Below are 15053 nucleotides of genomic sequence, written 5' to 3'. Positions count from 1 at the left end.
TTAACATAAATGGTTTTTTATTTATTTGTTACGGTAATTGGACTATGGTTTTTTATTTATTTGTTACGGTAATTGGACTATATAACTTTTGTTAATCTAATTGCCTTAATTATTGTTAATTAATCAAATGGTATGGTGTATCAATTTTTACCATAAACATTCGATTTGAACGTCTTAGACAATCGTTGCAATCTTTTACGCTGTTACTAGACAATCGTTAAAGAAGTATTTGAAGATGGAATATAAGAATGTTCCAATATTTTACGTTGTCATTTACTAGAGTTCACTTAAGATTTCTACGTAAATTAATCACATAATTACGATATAAAAAAATATAATTGATTTTAATAACTAATTTAATTCTTTTAAATTAAGTATTAGAAAGATCGAAAGTGAGTATTTACTATTTAGTGAAAAATAAAGGGTAAAAAATGTAATAAACTAAACTCAAAACTTAATAATAAAAGTAATTTTTAAACATAAAGATGGATTATTTTTAGAAACTTAGAAATCATTGTATACCAAAAATTAAAATTTGATGAAATGGGTTGGCATCAATAAGTGTATGAATGAATCATTGCTAATCTCAGCTGGATTCCCAACAAACAAACTAACAAATAAAAAAATAAAAAACATTAGTATTTATTTATTATTATTAGGTGTAGTGTAATGTGTCTATGTCTCTGTGGTGTATGATTAATTATGTTCCATTTATAAAAAAATAATAATGACGTCATCAAGAGAGAATCATAACATCATTATCTTACAAATTTCTGTATCATATGGCCTCACCTCTTCAAGAGGAAAAACCTTGAGACTCCCACCTTAGCCTTTCTAAAACACTGCTGAATACTAGTTAGGAAGGAAGCCAATTAGGCTCAGTTTGGTTTTGCTGGTTAGGTTTGTTGGTTTTTTCCCCTTCTATGGCTTGGCTTCCCTCTCAGGTATCAAGGATCTGGAGAGAGCCAGTGGCAAGGCAAGGTGTATATGCAAAGACGGTGACTGCAACGATAAGGGTCGAGAGATGGCGTAAAATGTTACACGAGGCTGAAGGTTGCTAGGTGATATAGCTCAAATGAATGAAAATTCTATGTATTTTATATCTTGAATGAAGGTTGAAACAATGCTGTGTTTCAGTCCAACCTAATCATTGCTCAACTAGTGAATTATATGCGTTCGTCCAAGAGGTTAGAGGTTTGAATCTCTCTATCTCCCTATGTTTTTAACTAAAAAAGATTGTTATGTTTTCTTTTCGGTAGTTCAACAACACGAGGAGTTGGAGGAATTTGAACTTTTGACCTTTTGAGTCAAGGGTATGCCTAAATCAGTTAAGCTACGCTCAAGTTGGCCAAAAGTAGTGTTACATGGTGATATTGACACACAAACTATTGAGATTAAGAAGTTTAAATACAAAAGTGAAACTGAAACTAAGGTAGGGAGGCAAAACTGACAGAAATCTATAACTGTAAGAGTGAACTAATTATAAAAAACTAGTAGTGCTGAAGGCATAAAACTCTTTAGAGGATAACTAAAATGAAGAAAAATAAGGACGAAATGAATGAAGGCAATGACAAATTTAAAGGATGATTGAAATGGCCATGTATTTAGGCAAAGAAAAGAGGTAAATTTGAAGAAAAGCTATCAATGGCTCAATAGCCACGAGTTAAGAGGTAAAGCACAAGGGAACCCTTTTCCCCCACAGTTTAAGCATAAACAGGGAAACAATTTAGCAACTAGTTCAGTGAATCCATCCATTTAATAAAACTAGTCAAGGAACACAGGATATTCATGTTTGTTATAGAGACAAGCATGCAACTACAAACATCTATTGATCTGGACTAAAATATCAGTTTTTCTATCAGGTCACTTTTCCAAAAATTTCAGAGGATTCCAAGACTACGACCACATGAAAGAACACGACATCGAGATCCAAAAAACATAGAATCAAAACAGCTTCAGAAAACTTATCTGTATTAATCATCCTCTAGATTGATGGAGTCTTTGAACTTTCCATACAGAATTTTCTTCAACTCAGCCATCTGGGCCACGATAGAATCCTTTTCTTCCTCGAGTTTCTCCAAGTTCTTAACATTCTCCTCTTTCATTTCTTCCAACCTGCCTTCTACTTCTTCCCTTGGTACATGAGCAAAAACTTCCCCAATATGAAAACGAATCACGTCTTCATCACTGAGAATCAACTCATTACTTGCATCCTCTAGATTATCATTTGTTTCCTACGAAAAGCGACTGTCAGAGGTGAATTCAACGTAACAAACCAGTGCTTTTTTCCAAATTTCTTATTGAAAAAAAAAAAATCCCTCAAAAGTCATCACAAACTCACTCACTCTAATAAACATTTGGTTGCAGGGAAAACTTTAGGAGACACAAGGTTCAAGTATTGGTGAATCGCTTCACTAACTAGAGTCTCCCAAATACCACCAAAAAGTAAAGATGGGAAAGAAAACAACATACTATGCTGTAGAACAGAGCAAAAAAACATCTGGTGTGTATTGACACAGTACAAATTGAAAGCAAGATAATCAATCTTTTAGGCAATATATCACTTGATTCATCTAACCCCTTCTATCGGGCATTTGTTTTACTAAAAAAAAAAACTCGAATTGCCTCCTCCGTGGTTACACAAATTGAATCTGAGAAGAAAATGGGATAAGAAGCAACTACTCAATTGAAGTTTTTAGCAACATTTCAAGCGCTCACAAAATTCAAGAGGAGAAACTTCGAAGTTCATATCACATCGATACTCAAAATCCATCAATCAGCAAGGACGTCAGATATTTAAAGTAAGGAGCAAAATAAACCATTAAAATATCCGATTCCTCGTATGAAATCAATACCTTCGCTGTTCTAATCTCATCCTCAAGCTCATGGAACCGATTGTTCAACCTACTAAATTTATTAATATTCTGTTGGTCCTCCCATGTGACCTCCGATTCAGATCCTCCGCCCTGCGCACATAAAAAACGCCATTGTCAGAAAACGGAAAAAGAAAGGAAATTTGTATGATACAAGGAAAATTAGTGGTTCAATACGAGTTCGATTAGGGTTTCGTTTACCTGCTGCATGTTCGAACAGTCAGTCAATCGCTCGTAGTGAAAATGAGGAAGAAAGCTCCGGTTAGACGGAAATGGAACGAGCCAATTGGAGTCCTGAGCGAAATGACGAAATTGCCCTTATCATTTTAGGTTACCATTATATTTATATTTAGGTTAAATTACCCCTTTACCCTCAATTTTACAAATTGTCTCAAATAATCCTTAAAACTTTAAAATATTTATCCATCCTTTCCATTTTTAATATTTATCAAATATTAAAAATTATTAAATAGTTTTAAGGAAATATTAAATATAAAATTAAAAAAATTTCAACACAATAAATACAATTAAAAGTTAAAAACTTTACGGCTCTGCCAGAAATTCTCTCTGCCCCTATCATACTCCAGCTTGGTAGGTTCCACCGTCTGTCCACAAACGTTCTTTTAAAGTTAAAAAATCTATTGTACAGACACATTTTACAACTCACCGATTAAATTGACACGTGGCTGAAAGTTTACGGACTCAATNTAGACACGTGGCTGAAAGTTTACGACTCAATTTATCACTTAACTCTATATTTAATTACAAAGTTTACAGACCGGTTAAATAGACACGTGTCATTGTTTAAAGAAGTTTAAGGGTATTTTTCAATAAATTTTAAAATTTAATTATGCTCGTGGATTTTGACCTAANAGATTAATTATGCTCGTGGATTTTGACTAACAATCTAGCTTGAGACGTGCGTAAAAGCACTTACAATAAGTGTACGAGTCAAATTGTTAACACGAGCTTAGCTCAACAATAATGGACATATTTTTTTCATCGAAACTGAAAGTTCAAATCTCTATATCCCACATTTATTATACGCACCAGTCTAGTTTTAACATAATGTGTGAGTGTGAGAGAGTTTCATCCTCCGGATGACACGTTCTCATTCACTTAAAAGACCAATTCAAGTATAGCTCAACACTGATCAATACCTAAAATAGTCTATAAATAAATCGCGTAATATCATTTTTATTCATTTTGAAATTATATTATGCGTTACTTTTTATTTTCTATATTTCCAATTACATTTTCAACATAATTTTTCGCATCTCGATTCGAGTCTGAGTAGCGGCATGCCATTTTATATTATAAAACAAATTCTATAATATAATTAATTCACATCCCCGTTATTAATTCAAATAATTGAATTGACAGACCTTTTAATTATTTTTTTAATGATATTTTCAACTTTAGAGCATATATTAACTCATATATCTCTTTCGGTCATTTCAACTGTCATTACAATTCATTTGATAACCTTATTAGTCGATGAAACCGTACGACTCTATGCTTCATCAGAACAGGACACGATAGCTACTTTTTTCTTTATAACAGGATTATTAGTTACTCGTTAGATTTATTTGAGGTATTTACTATTAAGTATGTATAGCAAAACAAAATTTTGCTCGTAGTCACAAAAAAGGAAATTAGTTTTAAAGATAAAATAGACGTTTCGAAAGTATACGTTGAATCGATGGATCGAGAATAACAAATGAATACAATTATGAAATTTATGAATAGGGTTGGTTGGATAACGTGGGCAGAGCAATTTATTCATTTTCCCTACCAAATTACCAAACTCGAACCCCAACTCACTCTCCAACTCGATCACCAACTCACGTTTTTCCTCAAAACAATGCACAAATCTGCCAGATACTGCCCGCCCCCGCTCCCCTTTTCTGCGTATATCTATATCTATATCGCTCTATATATATATACACATCTATAATTTCCTTAAGACCATGCTATTTCATCGAAACCTCAAACCTTCCCCTTCCCCTGTACCTTTCGTGTCCAAAATCAAACCAAGAATCGAACCCCACGTAATTTTTTCCCATTCGGACCATAACCCATCTCTGAATTTCCCCAAAAATCCCTTTTCTCTCGCATTCGCCCTCAGATCCGTAGTTTCTAGACGTTTAAGTCAATCAAAACGTTGCCCTTCAAAATCTGCGCCTGATTCTGCGTGGATTTGCGATAGATTGTGTTTTGTTCAATGTGGTTTAGAGAAAGGGTGTAGAGAAAAAGGGGTGTGGCTATGGCGGGTCAGGTGGTGAGAGTGAAGAGGGAAACGCTTGAAGCATGCATGACGTGCCCTCTTTGTAAGAAGCTCTTGAAGGAGGCTACTACCATATCTCTTTGCCTTCACACGTGTAAGTTCTTCTTTTTCCTCAATGGCTCTTTTAGCCATTCTTTCCTTCCATTTGTGTCTCTTTTGTTTCTTTTTGTTCTGCATGTGTTTCCCCTTCTTGGGTTCTTCACTTTTAGCTGTTTTATCATCTGGGTTGCTGCCAATTTCTCTCCTTCTGTTGCCTTTTAGCTGTTTGATGTGGTAAAAAACTCTTTCTCCTTCTGGTTTTGATTCTCTTTTCATGACATTTGGATCAATTTCTGTGTTTATAGTTCATCTTCTCTTCCCCAATTCTCTTTTTCCTGTCTTCTTAGAACAGTTTACTGATCACTTGTTTACATTACAAAGATTCAAAATTTGAACTGATTCATAGTTCCAAGTTCACTGAATTGTGATTCCACTTCATATGCATTCTACTCAAGTAAATTGACAGTGCATTTTGAAGAAGATACCTAATCTTCTACAGATATGAACTATTTAGATCAAAGGTTCTATGCATGTTATAATCTCTGTTGTTGATCTTTGTATCTCGATTTCTGGTCTCTGTGTTTGCTTATCTGAAACATCAAGAGATTGAGAACTCTATGTGAATATCTAATATGTTTGGGATTCTCGAAAACTATCTAAAACGGTCGCATGTTTCTATAAGGCGTTTGTTTTCGGACGATCGTGTTCTGTGCTTTGTGTATTGACATGCCATATGATGTTATTGCATTGAATTCGGTTCTCTGGCTACTTGAGGCGTCTGCTACAAATGGGATGGTCGGACTTCCCTGTGTTTTTCTTAGGACTTTTTAGTTTTGAAAAATATAGACCCCATTTGGGAAGTGTGAGATTTCACCTCGGTTGGGGAGGAGAACGAAACATTCTTCATAAGGGTGTGGAAACCTCTCCCTAATAGACGCGTTTTAAAAACCTTGAGAGGAAGGCCGAAAGGGAAAGCCCAAAGAGGACAATATTTGCTAGTGGTGGGATTGAGCCGTTACAAATGGTATCAGAGCTAGACACCGGGCGATGTGCCAGTGAGGAGGCTGAGCTCCGAAGGGGGGTGGATTGTGGGGTCCCATATCGATTGGAGAAGGGAACGAGTGTCAGCGAGGACGCTGGGCCCCGAAGGGGGTGGATTGTGAGATCCCACATCGGTTAGGGAGGAGAACAAAGCATTCTTTATAAGGGTGTGGAAACCTCTCCCTAGCACACGCGTTTTAAAAAAAAAAAAAAACATATTTTTGAAGACAAAAGTTTCTTATTTTTTCAAAATTACAAAGGGACTTGTTGATAAATAAACATAATTTATGAAAACCGACAACCGAAACAAAAAACTTCATCAAACATGTCCTTAAAGAGCTTGTTTACCCGTTATGATAAGTATTTTTATATCTGCGAACTGTGAATGGTCCCTTGTGCTTATTGATACTTGCATTTGTTCGTAACTTGTGTGAATTTATCTAACGAACGCCCCCCAACTTACTACAACTCATTCATCGGCGACAATGAATGCTAGCTTTCTAATACATTTAAGTTCTGGTTGCACACAGTTTGCAGGAAGTGCATATACGAGAAACTCTCAGACGAGGAGGTTGATTGTTGTCCTGTATGCAACATTGATCTGGGCTGTCTTCCTGTGGAAAAACTAAGGTTTGTTATTTTATTTTCGTAGTTTCCCTTGAATTGCGTAACTTGACATCTCTTGAGCGTATGGCGAAAGAACTGTCGTAAGTTCCTAAAAAATTTATCGAGCTTTATGCTTTCATGCTCTTCTATGTTACAAAGAGTGTTGCTGTAACAGCCCAAGCTCACCGCTAGCCGATATTGTCCTCTTTGGGCTTTCCCTTTTGGGTTTCGCCTCAAGGTTTTTAAAACGTGTCTACTAGGGAGAGGTTTCCACACCCTTATAAAGAATGCTTCATTTTCCTCCCCAATCGATGTGTTTGGTACCCAGTGTGACGCTGACACTCGTTCCCTTCCCCCATTGACGTGGGACCCCCCAATCCACCCCCTTCGGAACCCAGCGTCCTTGCTGGCACACTGCCTCGTGTCCACCCCCTTCGGGGCTTAGCCTCCTTGTGGTGTTTGGCAAAGTAGGCGTTGCTCTTAACCCAAACTTTGCTTAACCGTGAAAACATTCATCTTCTTCTTCTTTCTTACAACTTCTCATAATACCATGGCTTTCTAGATGTCAATTAACTCATTTAAGATCCACAATTTATCGAAAAGACTTTATTTTGTTGTTTCCTTGGTCCCGATTCCTTACTACTAAAGTCTTGATCCATTCTCTTGCCTTAAAAATCCATATGGATTAACGAGTTTCAAAAACGACTTCGATTTGGTGTCTCCTTGGACGGGATTTTATAATGCTAAAATTTATACACTTTCTTTGGCTGACCGAAAATGGCGCCTTTTTGCTTCTTTTTAATTATGCTTGAAGGTAGATTTCTATGGTGCTGGAATAATTCGACGAAAAAGAATAGACGATGCATAATTTAGATTTTGTTTTACCTTTTGCAGGCCCGACCACAATTTGCAAGATATAAGAGCGAAAATATTTCCTCTTAAGCGGAGGAAGATTAGTGCACCTGAAGTTTCGCCCTTGGCTTCATTGCCCATAAAAAGGAAGGAGAGATCGCTATCATCATTGGTGGTAAACACTCCCAAAGTGCCGATGCAGAGTGGCGGGTTGACTGGAAGAAGATCCAAGAACGTTGCAAGAAAGGGTGCTGCGTTACGTGGATGTAGTTTTGGCATTGAGGAACCGCTAAAGAAAGAAGAAGATTCTGGAGAAGATCATTCAGCAAGTTCGAGCTCTTCTGATTATTTGAATAAGACTGTTCGACACAGAAGGCAGGTAGGGGGATTTTACGCACATCGTTAAAATATCGGAAAAATTCCCACATTCATAGATGTATGAAAGTATGAAATCGTTGCAGGACTCATCTATGGCTGAGCCTTCGAACGGTCTAAGACACGAGGATCTGGAAAACAACGTTGAAGCAGTAGAAGGAAAAGCTGATCTCTGGACACCCTTGAATTGTTTGGTTGAAGCTGCTAACCGAACGAAGTCTACCAAGCCAAATTTCCAAGCGTCATCAATGGCCAAACTGGAACCGTCCTTTGTTGCTGATGGCGACCTCGATGCACAAGAAACTAAGGAGAAAGCGCTGTTACTTGGAGCTCCGAATTACGGATTATATACGCCCAAAACAAGAACTAAGGAGCACGGAAGCAACTTTAAGGCAAAAGATAACCATAATAATGGAACCACATCACTCCCAGAATCCACGAAACGTAAAAGGTTGCGGGCAACTGCTCGTAACAAGGCAGCTGCATCTGGTGAGCTAGGTTCTCAGGCACAGGTCGTTCTTGATGCATCGGCTGCTAAATGTAGAAGAAACAATCCAATTTGGTTCACGTTAATCGCCTCGGACGACAGGTAATATACTCTACCTATCAAATATTTGTAATACGAAATCGGCTTTTAAGTTTCGTACGACTGATTTGTTATTAAAAGTTTTAGGAAGGGCGGTTTTCCGTTGCCTCAAATATCAACGTCTTACTTGAGAATAAAGTAAGTTCCTCCCATCTTATTACTTCATTTAAATTCGTCCATTTATCAAATTTTTCAATCGCATTATAGGGACGACATTCAGAAGATTGCATATAGACAATGATATCTTTACGTACTTTTCTATGTCGTGTCGAAACATTAATGTTGTTTGAGTTTCCCGAGACTCTTTTGTCGTTATAGCTACTCTGTAGATCTAAGACAGCTAGAAATTGTGCAGCGTAAAGGGTTTACATAATATGAAATGATGTAAATTTTTGTTACGGCCTAAGCCCACCGCTAGTAGATATTGTCCTCTTTGGGTTTTCCCTTTCGGACTTCCCTTCAAGGTTTTTAAAATATGTCTGTTAGGGAGAAGTTTCCACACCCTTATAAAGAATGTTTCATTCTCCTCCCAACCCAACCGCACGTGGGATCTCACAATCTACCCCTCTTCAGGGCCCAGCGTCCTCGTTGACACTCGTTCCCTTCTCCAATCGATGTGGGACTTTCCAATCCCATCCCCCTTCAGGGCCCAGTGTCCTTGCTGACACACCGCCTCGTGTCAACCCCCCTTCGGGGCTCAGCCACCTCGCTAGCACATCGCCTGGTGTCTGGCTCTAATACCAACTTTGACGGCCCAAGCCCTCCGCTAGTAGATATTATTCTCTTTGGACTTTCCCTTTCGGGCTTCCCCTCGAGGTTTTTAAAACGCGTCTGCTAGGGAGAGGTTTCTAGACCCTTATAAAGAGTGTTTCGTTCTCCTCCCAACCGATGTGGGGTCTCATTATTTTGCTCTGTCGGTTTCCTTTCGTGTGTTTTTATTTCGGTTGTTTGTTTGAAAAATTAGTTAATTGCATCAATGAAGTTCTGGACTTTCTCAAAGAAAACAGGCAACCATTTTTCATGTATATCTCTGTGATATCTCCTGAATTCTGTTTTTATGTTCAATTATAGTTCCTGTTGTTTCTCTAAGATGAATGAAGTAACTGATACTCGCTTGCTAATTACTTTGCTAATCATTTATTACATTATAGGGACGGGAAAATGCCCGTGTCGTCTATCCAAAAGTATCTCGTAAAGAAACTAGATCTTAAGAGCGAAGCCGAGGTGAGTTTTCAATTCGATATCTTATTTAATGAGCTTGGTCCCAAAGTGCCCAAATACTTTGCCAATATGTTTCTTTCTTTTTAATTATGTTACTTCGTAGGTGGAAATATTGTGTCGGGGACAGCCGGTGCTACCAACGCAGCAGCTACAGAACTTGGTTGACTTGTGGTTTCGAACAGCGTCGACAGCGAAGAAAATTCCAGCATCGGTTGGCTCATCTGCTAAGGACTTCGTTATGGTCCTCTCGTACTGTCGAAAAGTGCAGACCCCTTGACGAGGTTCTGAATCGTGTTCTTGCTTCTGTACGTCGTCTACATCTTGTAATGTTTAATGAGCATCAGAATCCGGACCCGAAGACTCCGGGTTCGTCATATTTGCGTGAACATGCAGATTGTTGTTATATATCTGAATTCTTTGATTGGTTTTATTTCATTGGTATACCCACATAATGAACAATTGATCCAGTGCTGTTTCCCATTCCATTTTTGGCTCTTTTTTACTGATTCTTCAGTCAATGGTATCACTCTTTTTATGAAATTTGTCTGTCTTAACGAGTTGAGCTAAGTTCAGTTCGACTTTGTTTTGTTTTGTTTTGTTCGTCGAAGTGTTGATATTTGTATGGAAAACAACAGAAGATTCATTCTGGTGGGGTAATTTTCAAGATGAAAGATGGGAGGTAATCTTTTGTGCACTACCTCGACACCCTTTTCTTCCTCCCTCTCCCTCCCGGACCCTTTTCAACGATGCGATGGTGTTACCTTTCTCTCAATGATGCACGGACGTGAGACATCGGTAACAAACACTAGTTGAACCATGTCGATACATCAGCGATGGTGTCACAAGAACGTTTGTAAGTGATTGTGAAGCACTCATTCTCACCACTGAGTGAGTCAGCCAACTCAAAATCGTGTTGCTTTGGGCCAAATAACGTATACTCAAGCTCCTGTCTCCGCTTTAAGAAGGTTTTAAAAAACGGGGGCAGAGAGAGATTTTAAAAAGAGAGCTCAAAAGCAAGATAAAACAAAAACAATGTTATATGTTACAAGCAAAGAAGACAACACAACGGCTTAAATGGCACATAATTCCAAGTAGGAGGAATTGACGGCTAGTTGCATCTGCTTATAATACATTCGGTCATACACAAAGCATACACCCATGACCGTGGTGGCTCCATTCTTTATTTGGGCTGAACACGTGGAGAGCAAAGATTGGATGAATGAGGATTGAGCAAAGGGAACTGTTTGGGTGTTCACATATCCAAATTATGTGGTGCATAAAAAAGACACCTTTCCCCTCAACCTCTACCAGGTTTTTTTTTGCCAGAAAAATGGCGTCCTCCCTGCTTTCTCCTTCCAGGATCTTACTCAAAGGATCATCCATGGTTCTTCCACCGCCATTAATGGCTGCTCGCAGTGAGTTCTTCAGTTCCAAATAGCCTTTGCAGTACTTTTTATCATCCAATTCCACAAAAAGCTTTTACTTTCTTTCTCTTCATTCAAAGACTTCTAATGGGTTCTCTCTGTTTTTCTAGTTTAGTTATCATTTTGATCGTTCCGACAAGAACGATATATAGACACAAACGTAGAAGTGAACGAAACTTCTTATCTTCCATGAACTTATACCCTCGATATGAAGTTCTAGATTTGTTAGCGACTCTTCGATGGACCATATTGTCCGTTTTAGTCCGTTACGTATCACTATCAGGCTCACGATTTTAAAACGCGTTTGTTAGAGAGAGGTTTTTACACCCTTTTAAAGAATTATTCGTTTCTCTCTCCAACCGACGTATGATCTCACATAAGATCTCAAAAGCCATCATATTCATTTTCGAACGAGGAAATAGGTTGTTAGAGAAAGAGCGAGTCTTAGAGCAATTCAACTAGTTTAGACATATGCTCTCGAACTAAACGGGAGTATCTGCAGGGTTACCCAAGATGAAGAAGGGAGCGATAAAGTGCAAGGTGGAGGAGAAGCGAGAAGGGAAGAGGTCAGAAGAAAGGATGGTTTCGGGGACGGTAGCGACGGTGGCGATGGCTACAATGGCAGCGGCCGGTCCGGCAGTGGCGCTGGTGGATGAGAGGCTGAGCACAGAAGGGACAGGGCTGCCTTTTGGTTTAAGCAACAACCTGCTAGGGTGGATTCTAGTTGGGGTGTTTGGTTTAATTTGGGCTCTATACTTTGTTTATGCTTCGTCCTTAGATGAAGATGACGACTCTGGTTTGTCACTCTGAATCAATCACCACTGGTATATATTGTCTGTTTTAGCTCGTTACGTATCACCGACAGCCTCACAGTTTTAAAACATGTATGTTAGGAAGAAGTTTCCACACCATTATAAAAAATGCTTCGTTTCCCTATCCAACCGATGTGGGATATCACAATCTACCCCCTTGGAGACCTAGCGTCCTCGCTGACATACCGCCCAGTGTCTAACTTTGATACCATTTGTAATAGTCCAACCTCACTGCTAATAGATTTGTCCACTTTAGCCCGTTACGTATCGTCGTTAGCTACACGGTTTTAAAACGCGTTTTGATATGAATCCAACAACTGATCACGTGCATGTACCCGAACGAGCAATTATAAGAAGCAATACAAAGAAGATTCAGTATCAAATCAAGAAAATAATGGAGTGGCTGACATTGGAAAGTGATTAGAAGACTTTCCTTTGGTAGTTGAACTACCAATGAAGACAATTTATGAATTTCTTTATATTCTTCAATTTATATTTAATAGCATTTATTAAAAGTGTGTATGAATTGCCTTATATTTTTCAATTTGTATTTAATAGCATTTATTAGTGGTTGGTGGTTGAACTTTATTTTGTTACGGTTATGTTTTGGGTCTATTTAAAGGCATGTAATACTCATGTTTGAGGGATTTTTCATTGAATACAGAAAAAACGTTTGTGTTTTCTTGATACCCTTTTGGTATTTTTGGTGTTATTCTTTTTCAACCCTTGCTTTAGGTTTGATGTTTAAACAGATTCATTGAATTAGTTTTGATCAAGCTAATTCTGGAGTCAATTGTCTTGGTAGGTTTGATGTTTAAACAGATTCTGATCAAGCTAATTCTGGAGTCAATTGTCTTGGTATCTAAGAGTGACCATCATAGATTCCAAGTTCGATCTAAGAGTCATTCATCTTCTAACTAGCTCTTGGTTGGAATCAATTTGTTAAGTTAGCTTTCTCTGTGAGCGTTTTGCAAGGATTCTAGAAGGACCTCTAGCTTTGCAAATTCCAGCAGTGTAGGCGCTTATCACGTTTGTTAGGGAGAGGTTTCCACACCTTATAAAGAATGCTTCGTTTTCTTCTCTAACCAATGTGGGATCTCACACAAGGTCAGACTCCGAGAGGCAACATCAACCTCCCGTGTTTCTTCCCTAAAGTTACATCCTAAATAGTATTATTTTAAAATTTATATTTGTTTCTTTCCTCTTTTCTTAGTATAATTTTCATTTTCATCCAATAATTTGAATTCTTAATCAAATTTTTAAAACCAAAATAAATTTTTATAAAATGTTTTTAAATTTATTTTTCTCAGATTTTAAAAATATTTAATTTTCAAAAACAAAAAAAAAATAACTTCAAATTTTATTCGATAATTATTTAGTTTTTAATTTATAGTTTTAGGCTAAATTAATAAAAATATACTCTTAAACTAAAAAAAAAAAAATCTAAAAAATACCTTCCTTAGTTTTGGACGAAAATAATTAATATTTTATTTGAAAAATACCGATAAACTTTTAATAATATTTCAAAAATACAACATTCAAAAATTTAATTAATATCCTTCGATTTTTGTTTATATTAGTGACGGTAAAAAAAAGTAATTTTTTTTTATAAAAATAAATGTATTAACCCTTTTTTTAAAATTTTATAAGTATTTTTTAAACATAATAATAATTAAATTATTCACTATATTTTTTTAAAAAATATGTAATATGGCTTGTAATTCATGGTATTATTCTATATATTCCATTAATATCATAAAAAAATTCAATAAAATATAAAAGAAAAACAGATCATAATATTATTAATAAGAAATTTAAACTTTATAAAATAATTGAAAAAAAAAACATAATATTATTTTCATCCATAATTTGAGAAAATGGAGACATCGACATAAATATTTTGGACATATTGAAATTTAATAAATTGGAATAAAATTTTATTAGTCATTACACAAAATTCCCCTTCTTTGATAACCTTGGATGAGCATCAACAATTCACAAAATCATAGTTGATTGTGAGAAAGCCATTAGCATTGCCATTTCCATCCGTGTCGAGACTTTGAAACACTCCGACGTCCAAATCTAGACCTCCGTTGTTACATTGATCCACAATTCTTACGGTTTGTTGAGCACCTGTTTCTGTGTTAGTCACCTGTATGTTCATGTATTTTTTTTTTCACCATTAGATGAACTATTATAAGTTTTTCTTCCAACTAACGCTCGATTCAAATTTTCGACTTTTTATTCGATATTCTGTTTTTATGTTCAATTATAGTTCCTGTTGTTTCTCTAAGATGAATGAAGTAACTGATACTCGCTTGCTAATTACTTTGCTAATCATTTATTACATTATAGGGACGGGAAAATGCCCGTGTCGTCTATCCAAAAGTATCTCGTAAAGAAACTAGATCTTAAGAGCGAAGCCGAGGTGAGTTTTCAATTCGATATCTTATTTAATGAGCTTGGTCCCAAAGTGCCCAAATACTTTGCCAATATGTTTCTTTCTTTTTAATTATGTTACTTCGTAGGTGGAAATATTGTGTCGGGGACAGCCGGTGCTACCAACGCAGCAGCTACAGAACTTGGTTGACTTGTGGTTTCGAACAGCGTCGACAGCGAAGAAAATTCCAGCATCGGTTGGCTCATCTGCTAAGGACTTCGTTATGGTCCTCTCGTACTGTCGAAAAGTGCAGACCCCTTGACGAGGTTCTGAATCGTGTTCTTGCTTCTGTACGTCGTCTACATCTTGTAATGTTTAATGAGCATCAGAATCCGGACCCGAAGACTCCGGGTTCGTCATATTTGCGTGAACATGCAGATTGTTGTTATATATCTGAATTCTTTGATTGGTTTTATTTCATTGGTATACCCACATAATGAACAATTGATCCAGTGCTGTTTCCCATTCCATTTTTGGCTCTTTTTTACTGATTCTTC

At 37.0% G+C, this 15053-nt stretch overlaps 3 protein-coding genes and 1 long non-coding RNA gene across 5 annotated transcripts; 3 read left to right on the top strand and 1 right to left on the bottom strand.

Annotated features, from left to right (window-relative positions):
* Nucleotides 1-1725: 1725 nt before the first annotated feature.
* LOC111784839 (probable prefoldin subunit 4) lies at nucleotides 1726-3159 on the bottom strand. The gene is made up of 3 exons (XM_023665388.1): nucleotides 3075-3159; nucleotides 2856-2966; nucleotides 1726-2234 (listed from the first exon to the last, which is right to left on the bottom strand). Exons 1-3 carry the CDS (start codon nucleotides 3081-3083, stop codon nucleotides 1974-1976), a joined length of 381 nt encoding a protein of 126 aa, XP_023521156.1. The 5' UTR covers nucleotides 3084-3159; the 3' UTR covers nucleotides 1726-1973.
* A 1553-nt stretch (nucleotides 3160-4712) lies between these two features.
* Nucleotides 4713-10365, top strand: LOC111784838 (E3 ubiquitin protein ligase DRIP2-like). 2 transcript variants are annotated; one of them, XM_023665386.1, is made up of 7 exons: nucleotides 4713-5254; nucleotides 6771-6870; nucleotides 7741-8077; nucleotides 8160-8662; nucleotides 8741-8797; nucleotides 9811-9883; nucleotides 9984-10365. In XM_023665386.1, the coding sequence occupies exons 1-7, from the start codon at nucleotides 5140-5142 to the stop codon at nucleotides 10155-10157; spliced, it is 1359 nt and encodes a 452-aa protein (XP_023521154.1). In that variant the 5' UTR covers nucleotides 4713-5139; the 3' UTR covers nucleotides 10158-10365. The 2 variants fall into 2 exon arrangements, with proteins under 2 accessions (XP_023521154.1, XP_023521155.1); XM_023665387.1 differs by having other exon boundaries at nucleotides 4714-5254; nucleotides 8747-8797.
* An 806-nt stretch (nucleotides 10366-11171) lies between these two features.
* LOC111784848 (photosystem II reaction center W protein, chloroplastic-like) lies at nucleotides 11172-12162 on the top strand. Its single transcript, XM_023665397.1, has 2 exons — nucleotides 11172-11295; nucleotides 11807-12162. The coding sequence occupies exons 1-2, from the start codon at nucleotides 11211-11213 to the stop codon at nucleotides 12112-12114; spliced, it is 393 nt and encodes a 130-aa protein (XP_023521165.1). The 5' UTR covers nucleotides 11172-11210; the 3' UTR covers nucleotides 12115-12162.
* A 2242-nt stretch (nucleotides 12163-14404) lies between these two features.
* LOC111784856 lies at nucleotides 14405-15026 on the top strand. The gene is made up of 2 exons (XR_002813589.1): nucleotides 14405-14544; nucleotides 14645-15026. It is a non-coding gene; the product is annotated as an uncharacterized LOC111784856 (long non-coding RNA).
* Nucleotides 15027-15053: the final 27 nt, after the last annotated feature.

Source organism: Cucurbita pepo, unplaced genomic scaffold (assembly GCF_002806865.2).
Source record: "Cucurbita pepo subsp. pepo cultivar mu-cu-16 unplaced genomic scaffold, ASM280686v2 Cp4.1_scaffold000281, whole genome shotgun sequence".
In the NCBI taxonomy this organism is placed as follows: Eukaryota; Viridiplantae; Streptophyta; class Magnoliopsida; order Cucurbitales; family Cucurbitaceae; genus Cucurbita; species Cucurbita pepo.
Note: the sequence above shows the minus strand (reverse complement) of the source record. Positions and strands in the feature narration are given on the sequence as shown.

Bases quoted from the DNA above. Each gene is read 5' to 3' on its own strand.
- LOC111784838 (XM_023665386.1), top strand. From the start codon at position 5,140: ATGGCGGGTCAGGTGGTGAGAGTGAAGAGGGAAACGCTTGAAGCATGC. The intron at 8,663-8,740 runs GTAATATACTCT...TGTTATTAAAAG, and splicing joins TTAATCGCCTCGGACGACAG to TTTTAGGAAGGGCGGTTTTC. The intron at 9,884-9,983 runs GTGAGTTTTCAA...GTTACTTCGTAG, and splicing joins ATCTTAAGAGCGAAGCCGAG to GTGGAAATATTGTGTCGGGG.
- LOC111784848 (XM_023665397.1), top strand. From the start codon at position 11,211: ATGGCGTCCTCCCTGCTTTCTCCTTCCAGGATCTTACTCAAAGGATCA. The intron at 11,296-11,806 runs GTGAGTTCTTCA...GAGTATCTGCAG, and splicing joins GCCATTAATGGCTGCTCGCA to GGTTACCCAAGATGAAGAAG.
- LOC111784839 (XM_023665388.1), bottom strand. The intron at 2,235-2,855 runs GTATTGATTTCA...CGCTTTTCGTAG, and splicing joins ATGAGATTAGAACAGCGAAG to GAAACAAATGATAATCTAGA.